At 35.6% G+C, this 16519-nt stretch overlaps 1 protein-coding gene across 2 annotated transcripts in view; it reads right to left on the bottom strand.

Moving 5' to 3' along the window:
• The window catches only part of LOC148853366 (putative alpha-mannosidase At5g13980), a 33017-nt gene that overhangs the window by 15726 nt on the left and 772 nt on the right, over positions 1-16519 (bottom strand). For both annotated transcript variants that reach the window (XM_088941312.1, XM_088941313.1), the window contains exons 4-28: positions 16382-16470; positions 15969-16143; positions 15759-15878; positions 15489-15575; positions 15332-15403; positions 15052-15165; positions 13920-14020; positions 13738-13831; positions 13466-13633; positions 13255-13344; positions 9982-10047; positions 9825-9881; positions 8318-8537; positions 8070-8206; positions 7739-7807; positions 7514-7573; positions 7305-7376; positions 6727-6774; positions 6394-6513; positions 5446-5511; positions 5032-5144; positions 4786-4870; positions 4138-4248; positions 3945-4040; positions 3712-3759 (exon numbers count right to left, since the gene is read on the bottom strand). In XM_088941312.1, coding sequence (XP_088797438.1) covers positions 3712-3759; positions 3945-4040; positions 4138-4248; positions 4786-4870; positions 5032-5144; positions 5446-5511; positions 6394-6513; positions 6727-6774; positions 7305-7376; positions 7514-7573; positions 7739-7807; positions 8070-8206; positions 8318-8537; positions 9825-9881; positions 9982-10047; positions 13255-13344; positions 13466-13633; positions 13738-13831; positions 13920-14020; positions 15052-15165; positions 15332-15403; positions 15489-15575; positions 15759-15878; positions 15969-16143; positions 16382-16470 — 2478 coding nt within the window. The remainder of the gene's footprint in view (positions 1-3711; positions 3760-3944; positions 4041-4137; positions 4249-4785; positions 4871-5031; positions 5145-5445; positions 5512-6393; positions 6514-6726; positions 6775-7304; positions 7377-7513; positions 7574-7738; positions 7808-8069; positions 8207-8317; positions 8538-9824; positions 9882-9981; positions 10048-13254; positions 13345-13465; positions 13634-13737; positions 13832-13919; positions 14021-15051; positions 15166-15331; positions 15404-15488; positions 15576-15758; positions 15879-15968; positions 16144-16381; positions 16471-16519) is intronic.

Below are 16519 nucleotides of genomic sequence, written 5' to 3'. Positions count from 1 at the left end.
GGCTCTCCTGAGTTTCACAAAGGAGATAGATACAGCTGAAGAACTAGGTCCTATTGCTGAGGAGATCAGACTAAAAAGACAGGAGGCCAAGTTGAAGTTTGACAAATTGGCAGTGGTGGAAGAAATTAAATGGAGGCAAAGAGCCAAAGTAGCTTGGCTGAAAGAGGGGGATAGGAATACACTTTTTTTTTTCACAAAATGACAAATGCTAGAGCTAGAGCTTCTATAATTACCAAGCTGGAGAGTGAGGGCAGGGTAGGTATCACTGAGACTGATATGAAGCTTATGGCAACAAATTTTTATAAGAAGCTGTATAAGGAATCATGGTCTTTCAGACCTTTTCCGAGATCCCTTCCTTTTAACCAGTTGAGTGAGGAGAAATCTTCCCTTATTGAGGGTCCCTTCTCTGAGGAGGAAATAAAAAAAAAAGCTATCAAGTTGTTGGCTGATGAGAAGCCTCCTGGCCCTAATGGTCTTACAAATCTCTTTTATATTAAATGCTGGGATGTGGTGAGATAGGACATCATGAATGTTTTCTAGGATTTTTTTGAGAGGGGCTCTTTGCAGAGAAGCCTGAATACTACTTTCATCATCCTTATTCCAAAGATTGAAGGTGCAGTGAATATTAGGGATTTCAGGCCGATTAGCTTTCTGCATAGTTTCTATAAAATCCTAGCTAAAGTGCTTGCTGAAAGATTAAAAGGAGTCCTTGGTAGTGTCATCTCAAACAACCAAAGTTCTTTTATTTTGAGTAGGCAGATGCTGGATTCAATTCTTATTGCCAATGAGCTCTTCATTCAAAGAAAAAAGAAGGTTCCCCAGGTTTGGTCTGTAAACTTGACATTGAGAAGGCCTATGATCATGTTAATTGGAGATGTGTGGAGCTTGTGCTTCATCAGATGAATTTTGGGCAGAAATGGAGAAATTGGATTAAAGTCTGTATCACTTCTCCAAAGTTCTCAGTCCTGGTAGGGCAGGCTGCAGGTTTCTTTGATAGTTCCAGGGGCCTTAGGCAGGGAGACCCCTTATCTCCTATTCTTTTTATATGTGTAATGGAGATCCTTACTCTGTTTTGTAAGAAGGCTGCAATCTCAGGAGTATGGGATGGTTTTGCAATTGTGCCGGGGGGAGAGAAGGTGACTATTCTTCAATTTACAAATGATACTTTATGTTTTGTGGATGCCTCCCCCTTTCAGGTGGAGCTAATCCTTGGGATTCTGTCTTGGTTTGAAGTGATTACAGGGCTAAAAGTAAATTGGAACAAGAGCCAAATTATCCCAGTTGGCCAAGTGTGTAATTTAGCTCAGTGTGCTGGTACTTTGGCTTGTCAGATTGAGTCCCTCCCAATTAAATATTTGGGACTCCCACTAGGGGTTAGTGGTGATTCCTCTGGAATTTGGGACCCAGTTATTGAGAGATTGGAAAGGAAGCTGGCTTCTTGGAACGCAAAATATCTCTCTTTTGGGGGGACGGTGACTCTAATTAAGAGTACTCTCTCCATTTTGCCTACCTACTTCTTGTCTCTTTTCTATATACCTAAGAAGGTTGCAAATCAGATCGAAAAGCTTCAGAGGAATTTTCTATGGAGAGGCTGGGAGGAGGAGAAAAAAGTGCACTTGGTGAGTTGGGAACAAGTCTGCCTCCCCAAATCTGAAGGGGGGTTAGGAAATAAGGAAGCTGAAAAATTTTAACTCTGCTCTCCTTTGTAAATGGATATGGAGATTTGCTGTAGAGCATGATGCTTGGTGGAGATCTCTCATTGCCAGTAAATATGGTGTGAGTTGAGGAAATTGGAGAACTAGGGATCCTCCTCCTAACTGGGGTAACTCTCTATGGGAAGGGATAATGAAGACCTATTCAGATTTGGCCAGGGGAGTCTCAATTAGGGTGGGTAATGGTAACAGGACCAAATTCTGGAAGGACCCTTAGTGCTCTGATGTTCCTCTTGCTGAGTCCTTCCCGCTCCTATTTCAGTGTGCTTTCAAACAAGAGGCCTCAGTTGCTGAGTGCTATAGTATTTTGGGTGGTTCAGCTCTTTAGACTCCCTCTTTTCGAAGGAATCTTTTTGATTGGGAGGTGGAAGAGGCAGTGAATCTCTTGTCCTGTCTCCAAAATCAAGTTCTGGATTATAATTTGGAGGATAAGTGGCTTTGGAGGTGGAATTCTGATGGTCTGTTTTCTGTAAAATCCTTGGCTGCTATGATTGGTAGGAGGGGTGGTCCTGATTTCCCAGCTCGGCAAGTATGGAATCCAACCAGCCCAACAAAAGCCTGCTTCCTAGTTTGGACTATGGCTCTAAATAAATGCCTTTCTAAGGAAAATCTTGCTAGAAGGGGCATCCAGGTTTCAGACTTGTCTTGTAGTTTATGTGATTGCTGTGCATCCACTGCCTGTTTTCTGCTCAATTGTGGAACCATCTCCTCAACACCATGAAGGTTAGCTGGGTGATGCCGAGGTCGGTTAAAGAGTGTTAAGCTGCTGGCAGATTAGGGGTTTGAGCAAGAAAAAGAAGACTCTCTGGAAGCTGATTCCAATTGTGGTAATCTGGTGCATCTGGACCGAGAGGAACAGAAGGGTCTTCAATAATAAGTTTCTAAGTCTGGAGGACCTATCTCAGAAGTTAGTGGGCAAGCTGATTTCTTGGCTGTCTGTGGTTGCAGAGTTTAGAAACTGTAATGTGTCAGATGTTTTATTTTCTGTTTCTTGATGGTTCATGTATTTGCTGTTTTAGATCAGTCAGCCTATTCTGGGACTGATCTCAGCCTCCTGTGTGTATCTCCTTTTTTTTTTATTAATCCTCCTGTGTGTATCTCTTTTTTTTTTTGATTAATCCTCCTGTGTGTATCTCTTTCTCAATAAATATTACTTTACCTTTTCCAAAAAAAAAAAAAATTGGTATCTAAATTGGGACTTCACTTAATAAAATAGAAGCTTTAAGTCATCTTGGAACAAATTGCAGTCGATACAAGTGGATTTCTGCGCCAGAGGCACATGCACCTGATGCAGTAATCGGCAAGTATCCATTTGAGCAAGAGTAACGTCCATGTTAAATAGTCTTATTGAATCTGTTGTATTTTCAAGAGTTACTAGTCATTGTAAGTTTATTTTAAACAGTCATGTGAATCCTAAGGAATGTTATGTAGGTTTTCAGGGTATCTCCATCTAGTCTGGAAATAGTTATTTTTCATATTGGTTGGCAGTTGAAATTAGTAGTGGGTGAAGACAATCTATTTTTTAGTAGGATCTGGTATACACTGAGTTTCAATCATTGAGGCACTATTGGATATCTTCTCTTAGGAATGGGGATTTCTCTTTTGCTAACTCCTCTGGCAAACAGAAAAGCAGCCTTCAGCCCTTTTATCTTCCAATCTTCTGTCATCTAGTTTATCCTTTAGTTACTACTTTGAGGTTGAATCCAGATTTTGATCTGCTGCCTTGAAGTTTTACTGCTGTACCACACAATCACACATTGAAAGAGCATGTAAAGTCATCCCTTCATGTGCAATAGAAGTGTATTCTAGAAGGTTGTTGGATCTGAGTGACTGTCATAATGGTCAAATCAGAACCATCACAAAAATGCTGTAATTGTTTCAGGGTGAAACCTTTGAATAAAATGTGGAATGGTCAACAATTTAGCCACATTTAAGTGAGATCCACTCGTACAATAACAGAGTTCCTAATAGTTAACACAGCAAAGAGAAAAGCTAAGACCTCATATAGATGTGCCAACCGAAGAAGAACCTTTCCACTTTCAATCTCCTGCAGAGTTCATGAAAGCAAAAATTTTAAATTAGAAATGCATGCCAATAAAATGTCTGAAACTACTTTCAAGTGCTTTCTGATTAGCATTTTTGTTTTTTTTTTTTTTTTGTCATTTTTAACTTTTCATGAATGAAGATAATAACTGTTTTGTTTTTCTTTTTTACATAGAATGACATTAATACCTGGAGAGTTATCATTGCAACATTATCAGGTAAAGTATAAGAGGGATCCATCCCTGAAAAACTTGATAGATGAGAACCTATCCAGTTATCTCCATCCTGAACAAAAAAAAAAAAAAAGAAAGAACGAATAAATGACCTGTGTGTCACAAATTCATAACCCAGAAACAAGTATACTTTACTGTATTTATTTAACCTGCTCTGTGAATGCTAAAAGAAACGGGGAATATATCTCTTGTCCAGCTGAACGACGCCATTTAGCACCCTCTCCCAAAGGATCAATTCTCAGATAATAATTTCCTTGGATCTGTTAAATAATAAATTACTGACTTCAATAAGAGGCAACTACTGCATATTCTCTATATTGGAGAGGGTTGTTATGTAAAGTAGTTATTGTTAACAAGAATAGTTGTTACAGTTCAGATAGTTAATCATGGATTACAATATCAAGGATTGAAACATGGCCTATGTTAGCAAAAGAAAGAAAAAAAAGAAGAGGATAAGAAAAGATGCTCGTAGCATTTCTTCTTTAATAGGATATGCTTTCGCAATAATAGTTCTAAAAAGCATACATGGACTACCATAGATTATAAATATATGGTTGTGGAAATTGAACTACTTTCTGAAAATGATAAAGATGTCATTTATGTAATTTAGGGTACTAATTCATGGTCGTTTTACAGGAAAACATCTTTTTTTGAAAGTTACTAACTTACGGTACGATAATCCACCAGAGAAGTAAATAAAAACATCAAATTCAGACTAGTTCATTTGAAATTAATTTAAGCAAAGATGACAAAGGGCAACAATGTGCTTTGTGAAGAGTAGGGAAGGATGGATTTACCACTAGTCCTCTGCATTCATCTAGGAGACAGATTTTTTCATCTAGTGACTCTGCAACACCTCTAGAATCATCATGAAGCAACCTCCTATAATACAATTAAACAAGATAAAACTAAATTAGAAATTTGATAAGTTATGGTGTGCAAACGAAGCTAAGTATCATGACCTTTATGGATAAACATGGAACACGGAAATTTGAAAATCACAGCTGATGAAGAAAATTAAACTTGCAAAGGGAAGAACAAACCTATGAAGCATCAACTCTATTTCTCCATCCACTATGCTGGATCCACCCACTGATCTATCTACCAAAACTGAGAGCTCAGTCATGTTATCTTGTATGTAAATTCCAAGGTTAATCTGGAAAATAGGAAAAAAAAGGAAAGAAAAAACTGTTACATGTAGTAGAAAGACATTATCAAATCATGGATTTGGTTTCCAAATTATTTCTATGATTAGTTCAGAAAAAGGGCTTAAAAGACGAGTAGAAATAGGTATGGCCGTATGGGTAAAAATGAAGATATAAATTAGAAAGATCATTATATCTTTATTTCTTTAAACAGTAAACAGTTTTTACCTACATTTCATATGTATGAGCAGGCAGCAAGTAATAGCATTTTATTATGCTTAATAAATGAACTGATTCAATAAGGAAACATACTGGGTAATAATTTCCAGCAACAGGTTGGTTCACTTGCAGGTCCCAATCTGTTCTGTAGTCCCGAATCTGCAAATAAATAAATAAATAAATTGGTATATAAACATAAATTTATGGAAGTTAAATTTTTGTAGAGAACACTAATGTGGACCCCACTAAGGTGGTCCCCACTGTTCGTATGTCAGCAATAAGTTATGATTAGGATTAGTTCTTTATGATAAGATTAGGACCAGTCTTTTATAAGATTAGGATTAGTGTTTTTTCAGCTTCATCTTATCTTATCTTGTTATCTTATGTTATCTTACCATGTAAGAAATTCAGTCCTTTTACAAGTATGATACTAGTATATAGATTTAAGAGGGGGCCGGCTGTTTAAACACATCAACCCAACTCTCTTTTATCAAAATCTCTCTCTCTCTCTCTCTCTCTCCCTCTTCTTTTCTTATTTTTTTCTTCTTTTGAGTGTCTGATCAATCTTAAGCGACTACTCTTTTCAAATATCAAAGTTCTAAACCATCTAATTATTCCCAATACTTAGAACCTAAACAAATAGCATATTTTGTAACTTCCTTCAATGCAGAGCAGACATGTTGTTTGGAGCATGGGAAAGTCCAATATTTTCAATCCACTGGATCCTTTTTGAAATTCATAACCAAAGCATACTTAAGCACCCTAGAATTATGTCAAAAAGGTTATCTATTAACTATTAATATCCCAATTTCGAAAACTATTAATGTCCCAAGCTTACCACTATAGTTAACATTAATGCAGTTACTTAACTCAATGGGTACAAACATAATATGGAATGCAAATTATAGGTTGATTCAGTTGTTAAGGCATTAGGAATAAGACTAATGCCACCGTCCTAGGTTGTAATGATTTGTTCTCATATAAAGAATACTTGGTGCACTGATTAATATACATACACAAAGAGGCATGGGGGCAACTCACCCTTCTAATAAAGTCACGACCATTGGAATCTGTGTAAAATGTTTTATTGGTCTTCATGGTAGTTTTAATTTGAGTTACAATCTCTTTTCCGATGCCATCATCAACAGGTATAGGGCCAACCTAAAATTGAGGAGATTGTCAAAGATTGAAGCTTCAAAGCAAAAATAAAAAATAAAAAACACAGCATAAAACTATGTTTATAGTACTGAAGAATATTTGCTTCATATAAGATACAATCTGATTGAAGCTCCAAAGCAAAACAATAAAAAACACAGCCTAAAACTCTGTTAATAGTACTGAAAAATATTTGCTTCATATAAGAGACAATCTTACAGTGAATTCAACTTCAGCATGCTCCTTTCCCTTGTACACCCTGGTGATCTGCATATGCATGTGGTACTATATTAAGCAGAAGCATAATCTATAGGTAGATAAACATACCAAGATATTGTACTGGCAGATAGTTACTGGTAAATTCCATGACTCTAAAACAACTTATTCAATTGTTCAATATCAAAATTGTGTTTCCATATAGTGTTTCAGATGCATATATTTCGTCTTCTTCTTACCCATCAAGCGATTGCAATCCTCTCCCTTGGACAAAAAAGAAAAAAAAATCTCGGATATTTTTGTATCTGTCTAAGCTAACTAAAACAAGCTAACATTTAGAAACCTTTTCAATTAAAATTTATGTATTCAATGTAGCTCACATACATAGACTTTGACCCTTTAATTAATTAAAATTTGGTCTAAAAACCAATTTTCTAGCACTGTAATTTCTTATGCATTCTCATGTCCTGAGACAACCTGATAAAATCAATAGTTATATTTTGGTTTCACGACCAGCAAAATAGAACCCATAAGGAAAAAGAATGCACAAAATGCAATGATTGATTGACCAGGTAAAGCACCTGATATATCCACTGATTGACTTGTTGATGCACTTCATCCAATAATGGTCCCCTAAAAACAGTCAAAGGAACCTGAAACAATAAAACAATTCTTTGGCTGTCAGACACTAAATCTGAGAAGCATATTTTTAATAAAGGCTTTTCACCAACTATCGTATATGATTTCAATAGTTATGCATAAGTTATATACTACAGAATGAATGGTCTACCTGTCCATTAGATTTTATTGGAAATGTACCATTTGGGCGGAAGACATAGGCTCCAGAAGCCTTGAACAAGCAGCAAAAATTTCACATGTTAATCAATATTAATATCAACAGTTACTCCTTTATATGCTTTTTAAATCAGAAATCTTATTCAAGAAATTTAAGATGCAACACAAAATGTTAAGAACTATAGTATAGGAGAAACTTTTCCAAGAAAACTCTAACTACCTGAGGATCTTTGTCAGTTCCATTGTATCCAGTATAAAAGCTGAATGATTGCTCTACCGGTGCCTTGACCTTCAATAATAGAGTACAAACACGTTAAGTCGGTTTTAAATATAAGAGTAAAAATTCAAGAAAGAGGAACAAATAAAAGAGAAGAAAAACACAAGACAAGGACTATTGAATATTACAAGATGTATTAACAATAAAACAGTAATAATAACACTAAAATTGTACCATGTTTATGGAAATGGAAATTGTTTTGAGGAAATTTAATAAACATACAAAAAAAAAGATAGTAAATAATGCAAACAAAGCATCGCCAACCTTAACCTACCAGACTTCGTGTGTTAACATACTGAGTAAGTTTGCCTTCATCTATAGAGTACATAAGCTTTAAATTCCCTTGTCCCACTTCTATGGTACCATTTTCATCTCCTAATGAAGATGGTGTTGATATGGTTGAAATGGCATCTGTCAATATAAAAAAAAAAAGAATATGTAGGTTGATGTCAGTCATGAACAGTTTGTTCTGTAATCACAACTGCAGGTATAAAAGCATTAAATATGCTGAAATGCCTTAACCTGTCCGTTTGGCACTTGACACAATATAAGTGCTGAAACCAAGAGCTGGTACAGATGCAGAAAAAGCAAGCCAATATTTAGGTGTATCACTTGGGTATTTACCCAAGTACGCTTTAACATGGTAATTTCTTATGTTCACAGAGGTATTGACTATAGGCAATAGTTGGGATTCAATTTCTCTTCCATTGGAATCTTGAACAGTAATTGATTCACCAATAACCTGAATCAAATTTTACCATGTGAGTAGAAATTACAAAATAATAGCTAAGATATTTAAAAATGATTACTTTCTACTGGAAAGGAAGTATGCAAGAACATTTTTACATATTAAAATATTCTGACTATCTTATGGGCTATGTACTGTGCCTGACAAAAAAATAAATACCTTGGAATCAGAGAACATACATCAAGTAACAATAAAAGAATGACATAGGCCTAAAAATCTGTATCAATGATAAAACTGGGTGGTTACCATGTAATAGTTAGCTGAACAGATTGAAGATTTTTTTTTTTTATAAGAAAGCTCAATAATGCCTAAACTATTTAACCAGTGACTTTGAAACTTTTTTTTGGTAACATAACAACCATGACCAGAAAATCGGACAAGTAGGATGAATTCCACAGGCAATCTATAAAATGACAAAAATAGCCTTACTATCTAAAAAATACATAAAAATTAAAAAATTCCACATTTATCCACTTGACTCCTATATTAATTGATCGAGTTTCTTACCAATGGAAAATGACAGATCCATTATTTTGTATTTTGGTAGCGGTTGTAGTTTAGGTCTTTCAGGAGCTGATATCAACCATCAGGTTGGTTCTCTGAATGTTCAGAGTTCTATATATTCTCTATATTTTTTTTTGGATGGTCAATAGCTTTCTTTGAGCAGTGAATTCTTTATTTATTTATTTATTTATTTGATAGGAAATGGTAACTTTCATTCATTAAATCATAAAATCAAAACATTACATATCAGACATTACATAGGTGGAATGCTGATTCCATAGCAGTAAATCCTTTATGTCCAACATACCCTTTATTCAACCCCCCCCCCAAAAAAAAAGTTCTACATGTAATCTTTTAAAATCTAAGGTGGCTGCACTCCACCTGGACATCAAGGTTGAAAAAAAATAAATAAAAACAAAAATAATTTCCAACTTATATCCATGGCATTTGATTCTCCATAACAGGTGCCAAGCACTTGAAACAAGAAGAAAAAACGTCTAAAAGAATCTTATTATCAGTAACAGTATCAAAAGAGATTTATTAATAGGAGAAAAAAAACCCTTATATAGTTAGGACAAGGCTTAGATGCTGAGAAACAAAAATAAACAAGAAACAGTCTTCCTACTCCTTAGATTTGATAGGTGGCCCATGAGAGCCTCTAGAATAACAATGCTTATGACAACATCTCAATACAAGCCCGCCAAAGTTACTCTTCAGGCATAAAACAAACATCTAAAAAGATTATATGGGTGCACAGAACAAAATGGATTTACTTACAGGAATCCGGACAACATCCTCTCTCTTCCACCCAAGAGAATTGTAGATAATAACAACCTAACAAGAAAAAATTAGAAATGTAGTAAAAAACAGAGAAGTAATTAGTAGCTCTACTGAATGAAAAAAGAAGTAACAGAAGATAAAATGTCAACCATACCAAGCTTTTGCCATGCGACAAATCAGCTTCTGATGGAGGACAATAACTAATATTCAGAAGAGGACACTGAAAAGAAATGACATGTATCAGTTCATTTGTATTTTCTATTCAAAACTGAGAATAGGATGTGTATTCATGCCTAAAATTTTCTAAACCAACTTAAGGTTTGGGTTTGATTGGGACCTGGGTTTTAGAAGAAGCCTCCATGAGTCTGAAATAAGTAGTGTTTTAACTCTTCTCCAAGGTCTTGAAGGGGTGTTCTTGGATCCTTCAAAAAGGGATAGTTGGATTTGGACTCTTTCTTCCTTTGGTTCCTTTGCCTGTGCCTCATTCTTTTTGTCCTCAATGCAGTCAGGTGATAGTTTTTAACTGCCTTTTCTTGTAAAGGAGGTTTGGAGCGAACCTATTCCGCCTAGGATAGGATGTTTTTGCTGGTAAGTGTTTCTGGAAAGAATTAACACCTATAATTTACTTCAAAGAAAAAGATGTAATTGGTGCCTATCCCCCCCACTGGTGTTCTCTCTATAAGGCCAATGGTGAGACTTGCTATCACTTATTAATCTAATACCCCTTTGCTTCTTCAATTTGGGAACAATTTCTTCCTTTGTTTGGGTGTAAGTAGAGCCTCCTGCCAAGTGTACAAAGCATGTTTGCCTCTAAATTTGTTAGATGGCTGAAGAAGAGGGAAAGAACTCTATGGAGGTGTACAAGGGTGGTTGTTTGTTGGACAACTTGGGAACCTTCTCAGAAAAAGAGAGGAGTATGGATGCCCAAATTGAAGTCATTACTATTAGAGTGGTCTGTTGGGTGAAGTCCTTGAAACTCTTTGAGGAGAATCCTGCTGGTTACTTGATGACAAAGTGGAGGGGCTGATTCTGCTCCCCTCAAGGATGTTGTTAGGCCATCTTGGTCCTCACCTTCTAGTGGTTTCATAAAGATGAATTTTGATGGAAGTAGTAAAGGAAATCTAGGTCCTCCAGGCATTGGAGGAGTCTTAAAAAATGATTAAGGAAAGAATTATTGCTCTCTACTCAAGTCCAGTTGAGGTGGGTGATTTGTTGGGGACTGAGATAATGGCTGTCATGGAAGGAATTCAAAAAGCTAAGGAGCTGCACATCTGTAAGCTGTCAACTGAAGGGGATTCAAAGCTAGTTATAAATTGGCTACAAAAGGAAGAGGATGCTGGTTGATGGGGCTACATTTATGAGAAAAGGAGAATCAAGTGGCTGTTGCAAGGAATGGATGTTACTCTACAATGGGTGAAAAGAGATGCTAATTCCTTTGCTGATACATTGGCTAAACAAGGGGTGTGAAGGAGCCAAATTTTTTGGGCTTTGTTGTAAACATGTATTTAGTAAGGGAGAAGTAAGAGAATTTATCTATCCCTTTCTTCATCATTAAACCTATTTGTTTTAAATTAATGATTCTGTTTTAGTTATTGGTAAAAAAACAATCATTTTAAAAATAGTATCTATTAACTCTTATGGTACTAAAACAATGAAAACAAGGCTTTCAAGAGAGAGTCAATGCAAGGTGCCATCCCAAAGCCTAGATGCAGCCATATGACATCCCAGGCTTCACTCAACTCCAAAAGAAAGATGTATTCCTTATTACATGAACTTCTTTCTATTGTGCTGTGTTGAAAAAAAAAAAACTGAAAAGAAAAATGCCATTACATCATGGATTCAAATATTCAATACTATTTTCATGAAAGGGGCAGTAAGGCAAACAAGGAACTTGTTTCTATTGTGCTATGAGTATATGCAACAGTTGATAAGACCAATTACAAGCGGCAAAATAGGGAAAAAAAGAACACAACACATGCTCCTTTTCCTCTATATGTCGTAGGCTAGTCACATGAACAATGCCTAGATAACCATGACGGAATGTTTAGAAGATCCTTTTTGTTCTTCCATTGTACCTTATCTTCCCCAAATGAACAATATTCTTATTCTTTAAGTAAAGAAAATCAATGTAATAAGAGGCATGGTGAATTAAGGTCAAAGATGTAATTTTACAATCTTTGGTTTTGTATTGAGTTAATTAAAAGGTTAGAATGAGCTGATCAAGGCAACCACTCTATTCTCCCAAATATATAAACCTTCCTTCTTCCTTCTCTATCACATATAGCAAACCAGAAATACAGGTCTTTAAGATTTAAAATAGAATCAACTAAGATTGGAAGTAAATATTATCTTACAATGAACCACAGTTTATCCAATTTTATATGTATAAATCAATTCAAACAAATGAAGTAGTTGGTATAAGATACCAACAAATTCTTATGCATACGTATACACTAAAAGGAGTTGCTTAAAAGTAGAAAACCTTATTAGAGCATTAAAAGCATATCTATACAAATTTAGAAAAATATACAAAATTACAAACAATTCATCAATCTCATAGGAAGGCCAAAAGCAAGAAATGCTTCAAGACATTAGGACACTGTGCCTTGAATTCTATCTTAGACAAAACAATTATAAACTGAAGGGCTCCTGCTACTCCTAAATCCCCAAAGCATAGTTCAGTGCCATGGAAACAAACATATAGATAGACATTTCTTATATAAGCCTTTTCTGATTGGTATACAGAATCTGTATGCATTCTTGTTTGAAGTGGAAAATCCTCTGAGTTTTCTTGGTTGGAATCTAACCTTCCTGGTCAGAGCTTAGGATTTGCATTTAGGTCATCTATCAAAGTCATTTTTATCAGTCATCTAAGTAGGTCATGGATTGCGATTGCAGGCTTCTTTTTTTCTTTTTGCAGATCTTCATATAACAGATGATTCTTTAGGTCACCGTTACCTGTGGATGCAGATGCACTTTCTCTTCAGTTCTCATGTTACTACAAACCTTGATTGAGTTAGTTGTAACTTGTACCACAATGAAGTGGTCATCCGTACATACAAAATAATAGCATTTCCAGTTATGAGGTGAATCAAGTGGTTGCAGGAAAGCCAAATAAAAAATCTTGTTCAATGTACACCTAGCAGAGAAATTAAGGATTTGTTTTAAAAAATCCTACATGCATTAAACATCATCAAGTGAAGCCCATCTAAATAAATTAGAATAACTGCAAAAGGAAAAATGAAAAAAGAAGCTTCAGTTGGTTAAAATGAGCATAGAATGTCATGGCAAAATTTTGTCCAACAATTCTTAGAGGTGCATATCACAAGATTCTTCTAAGAAGAACATTAATTACAAGAGGAAGTGCACTCTTTTCAAACTATGATGTAGAAACACCCAACTAGCATAAAAGTTCGCTGTCCTTGACCTGTTCTAACTTAGCTGTTGATTTTCCGCATCCAGTAATTAGTTTTGAATTTGCCAAGCAGGCAAGTGAAGATGCAACCAATTCCTTAGCCTACAAAACAAAGCAAAGTATGTTAAAGCTTAACAGGATAAAGTAGAAATGATGATAAAAGATTTTGAAATTCATATTTTGATAAAAAAGGAGAATATTCTGCATAAACAGAAAATATTACCTCCTCATAACCCATTGATAGTCGTTTTGCATAATCATTAGCCACATGTTGCTTTTCTGTGCCAGTAACTGCATCATGATGCTGAACAATGGCCAAAGCATCAGCTAGTGTGTCTGTTTTGGGCCCTAGATTGTTCCTACCCACAAAAAATTCCAATTGTTTTGCAGCCTGGTTTGACACAAAAATCTCATGAGCAATAAAGATTTGGAAACTGCAAGAAGACCATAATGTCCTAATCTTCAATATAAATCAGAATAGATACAAAAATATACCAGGTAGTAACCACTTAGCATTCTGACATAGCGTTTAATGGCTGGTCTGCTGGTAAAGTATCCTGTCCAGTAAGCATTTGCACGATCTGCATATCTGATAATTGCATGTTTCAGTTTTTAAGTAGAGGTGAAAATAGGAAATAAGTGAATAATTTCTTGTAAATTCAAAATTTTTAACTCACGGGAAGAAGTCATCTGTCTTTATTGGCCAAGATTTATTTGTTGCATATTTTGCATCAGTGTAAATCGATGGGGTTGAATAGAGAGCATTAACACGGCCATCCTACAAGAATTAAGAATTTTAATAACAGGGAAAGCTATTAGATTTTTGGGATATAAGATGTCAAAAGAAAAACATGAAACCACTAAAGGAAACATTTCAATAAATTACCTTCCGAAGTCAACTAGAAAGAAGTCAGGTAGATAGGTACGGAACAAGACAGACAAAAATGAAAAATGGGTATTTTGGTAAACAAATAGGCTTATGAATAACTTTACTTACCCAAGGAGAAGAAGGAGCACCTAACTAAGAGTCTAGGGAACGTAACAGCATGAGTGATAAAAAGTTGAGCAAATCTAGATTCCAAAGTTATAAAAAATGGGGTGAAACACATAAAATGCTAAGAATGATGCAGCAGAAAAAACCATCTTTCATTGACAAGTTCTTCAGATGCTACCATCTTTCATCAAGTATGGAGATGCATATCTTACACTGATATATTAGATCACTGCACCGAATCTCATTAATCAAAGAACATCTTATTGCAATTTCACTTCAGTTAATTATCTCCTGATAGATTATTGATCACACTAATCTATCTAACTCCGCAGGAATCTCAACATGCATCCCTGATTAACCATGGCTATGTTGACACCTTATCGTTCTTTAGCAAGTTATGACATAATGGTGTTTGTTTATTTGAATGAAAAGAAACAACCTTTTTCTTCAATATCATTATTGTCTGGTGAATTTTAACACTACTATCATTCTATCAATTGAAGACTTTACCGGCACCACTTAGATGGCCAAAGTAATGAGAAAGGCTTTTAAATCAGCCTGTCCAGTGTTTGATTCATTCTTTGAAATTCTTGTAATGTTACTTGGTTTTGTCTTTCTCAGCCCATGCATCTGAAGTATCAAATCACAATGCTTTAACATGTGAATCCCAAAATAGTTACTAGGAAAAAAGCATAACTTTGGAGTGTGAAATAGCAATATCATAAGTGATTATAACCTACAATAACTAAGAAAACATTTACACACCTATTATCTTTATCCAACTATCATATAGAAAATTGATAGGGCACATCCACCTTATTGACATAATGAATAAGTTTGTCCATCTGCCGGAACCAGGTATGTGCATATTGATACTTGAAATCTGTTCCCATGGTCCACATTATATGATTTGTGCGAGTTTTGTTAGCCTAAAAACAAGAACACAGTTTTTGGTAAGTCATAAGTCCCTTGGAGTTGGAAATACATACAATGAAAGTTAAAAAGAACTGTTTCAAAAGAGATGCAAGTAGACTTTGCAAATAAATTGAACGAGAAATTTAACACATGGAGCTAAGAACAAAATTTCCTGCTCACCTGCACTACTGCAGCAGCTACAAAGTCATTGACTCGCTCTTGTACATTGTAATCAAACAAATTGATGTCATCCTTCAAAATAGAAAATAAAAATACAGTGAACTTCTGAACAAATTAGTGGTGAAGCAGTGATTAGAGAATTCTTATTAGGATTTACCTGAACAATAGGTGAATCATCATTAATTTCAAAGTAAAATCCACTGGGAGGTTCATAATTACCCGCATGGAATGCACCAGCAAAAATCTGGACAATAAAAATTGAAAGCAACAAACACTAAGAATGGGCTTGGGAAGGAAAGGGAAACTTTTCAGATAACTAGACAGACAATTAATTACAGGTATGCAACACTGAAACCAACAACTGGCATCCGTTTCTTGACCCCAATTACATAAATCCAAGACACTTACACCAGCAACATAATATCACCTGTGCAGATGAACCAAGAGTCTTTGAACCCTGCCAAACAAACTCAAGACTCTTTTCATTACTTCTCTTAGATCTGTCTTGATAATCAATCCGAGCAAAGAAAAGAGAGTCAAATCCAACCTACATCAACAAGGGAGGTTGAAAACCTAATAAGATCAGAGACTAGAAGACCTATTTCAGGAATAGAGTACAGATATCGATAAGATATACCTCTGCACCCAACAAGTAAGCTTGCACTGCAGAGTGTCCAAAGGGATCGATTTGCCAACCAATTCTAGGAGTCACACCAAATTCCTGCTTGATAAATCGATGCCCCAGAGTTGTCTGATCAATCATGTCAATGTAATGAGTTGTTGCCTCATCATGCATGCACATCCCACCATTTCTGTGGAAGCCAAAAATCCAACAGACCCAGTAAGAAAAAGAGTGAGTTTTCTGCGCGTACAGGCTTGCCTAATAATGAGAACTGGTAAAATGAACAAAAGCAACCACCATGTTACAATGTTCGTTGGGAACCTCTGAACAACTAATAATAATAATGAAAAATAAAAAGAAAGAATAATGCCAACATTGTTAATTTTTTTAAAACAAGTAGACAATGCAAAGCTTAAATGACATAGTACATGAGCTCTAGTTGACCCGAGCTGATGAGCTGCTTGACTATACTCTGGACTGCCTCACTTTGGTCCCTCCACCAACGTTGGAAAAATGCCTGCTTCAAATGAACAAAGCCGATGATAATCGCTATGCATTCTAAGAAC

Source organism: Nelumbo lutea, chromosome 4 (assembly GCF_056320005.1).
Source record: "Nelumbo lutea isolate HS-2025 chromosome 4, American lotus-T2T, whole genome shotgun sequence".
Classification (NCBI taxonomy): Eukaryota; Viridiplantae; Streptophyta; class Magnoliopsida; order Proteales; family Nelumbonaceae; genus Nelumbo; species Nelumbo lutea.
Note: the sequence above shows the minus strand (reverse complement) of the source record. Positions and strands in the feature narration are given on the sequence as shown.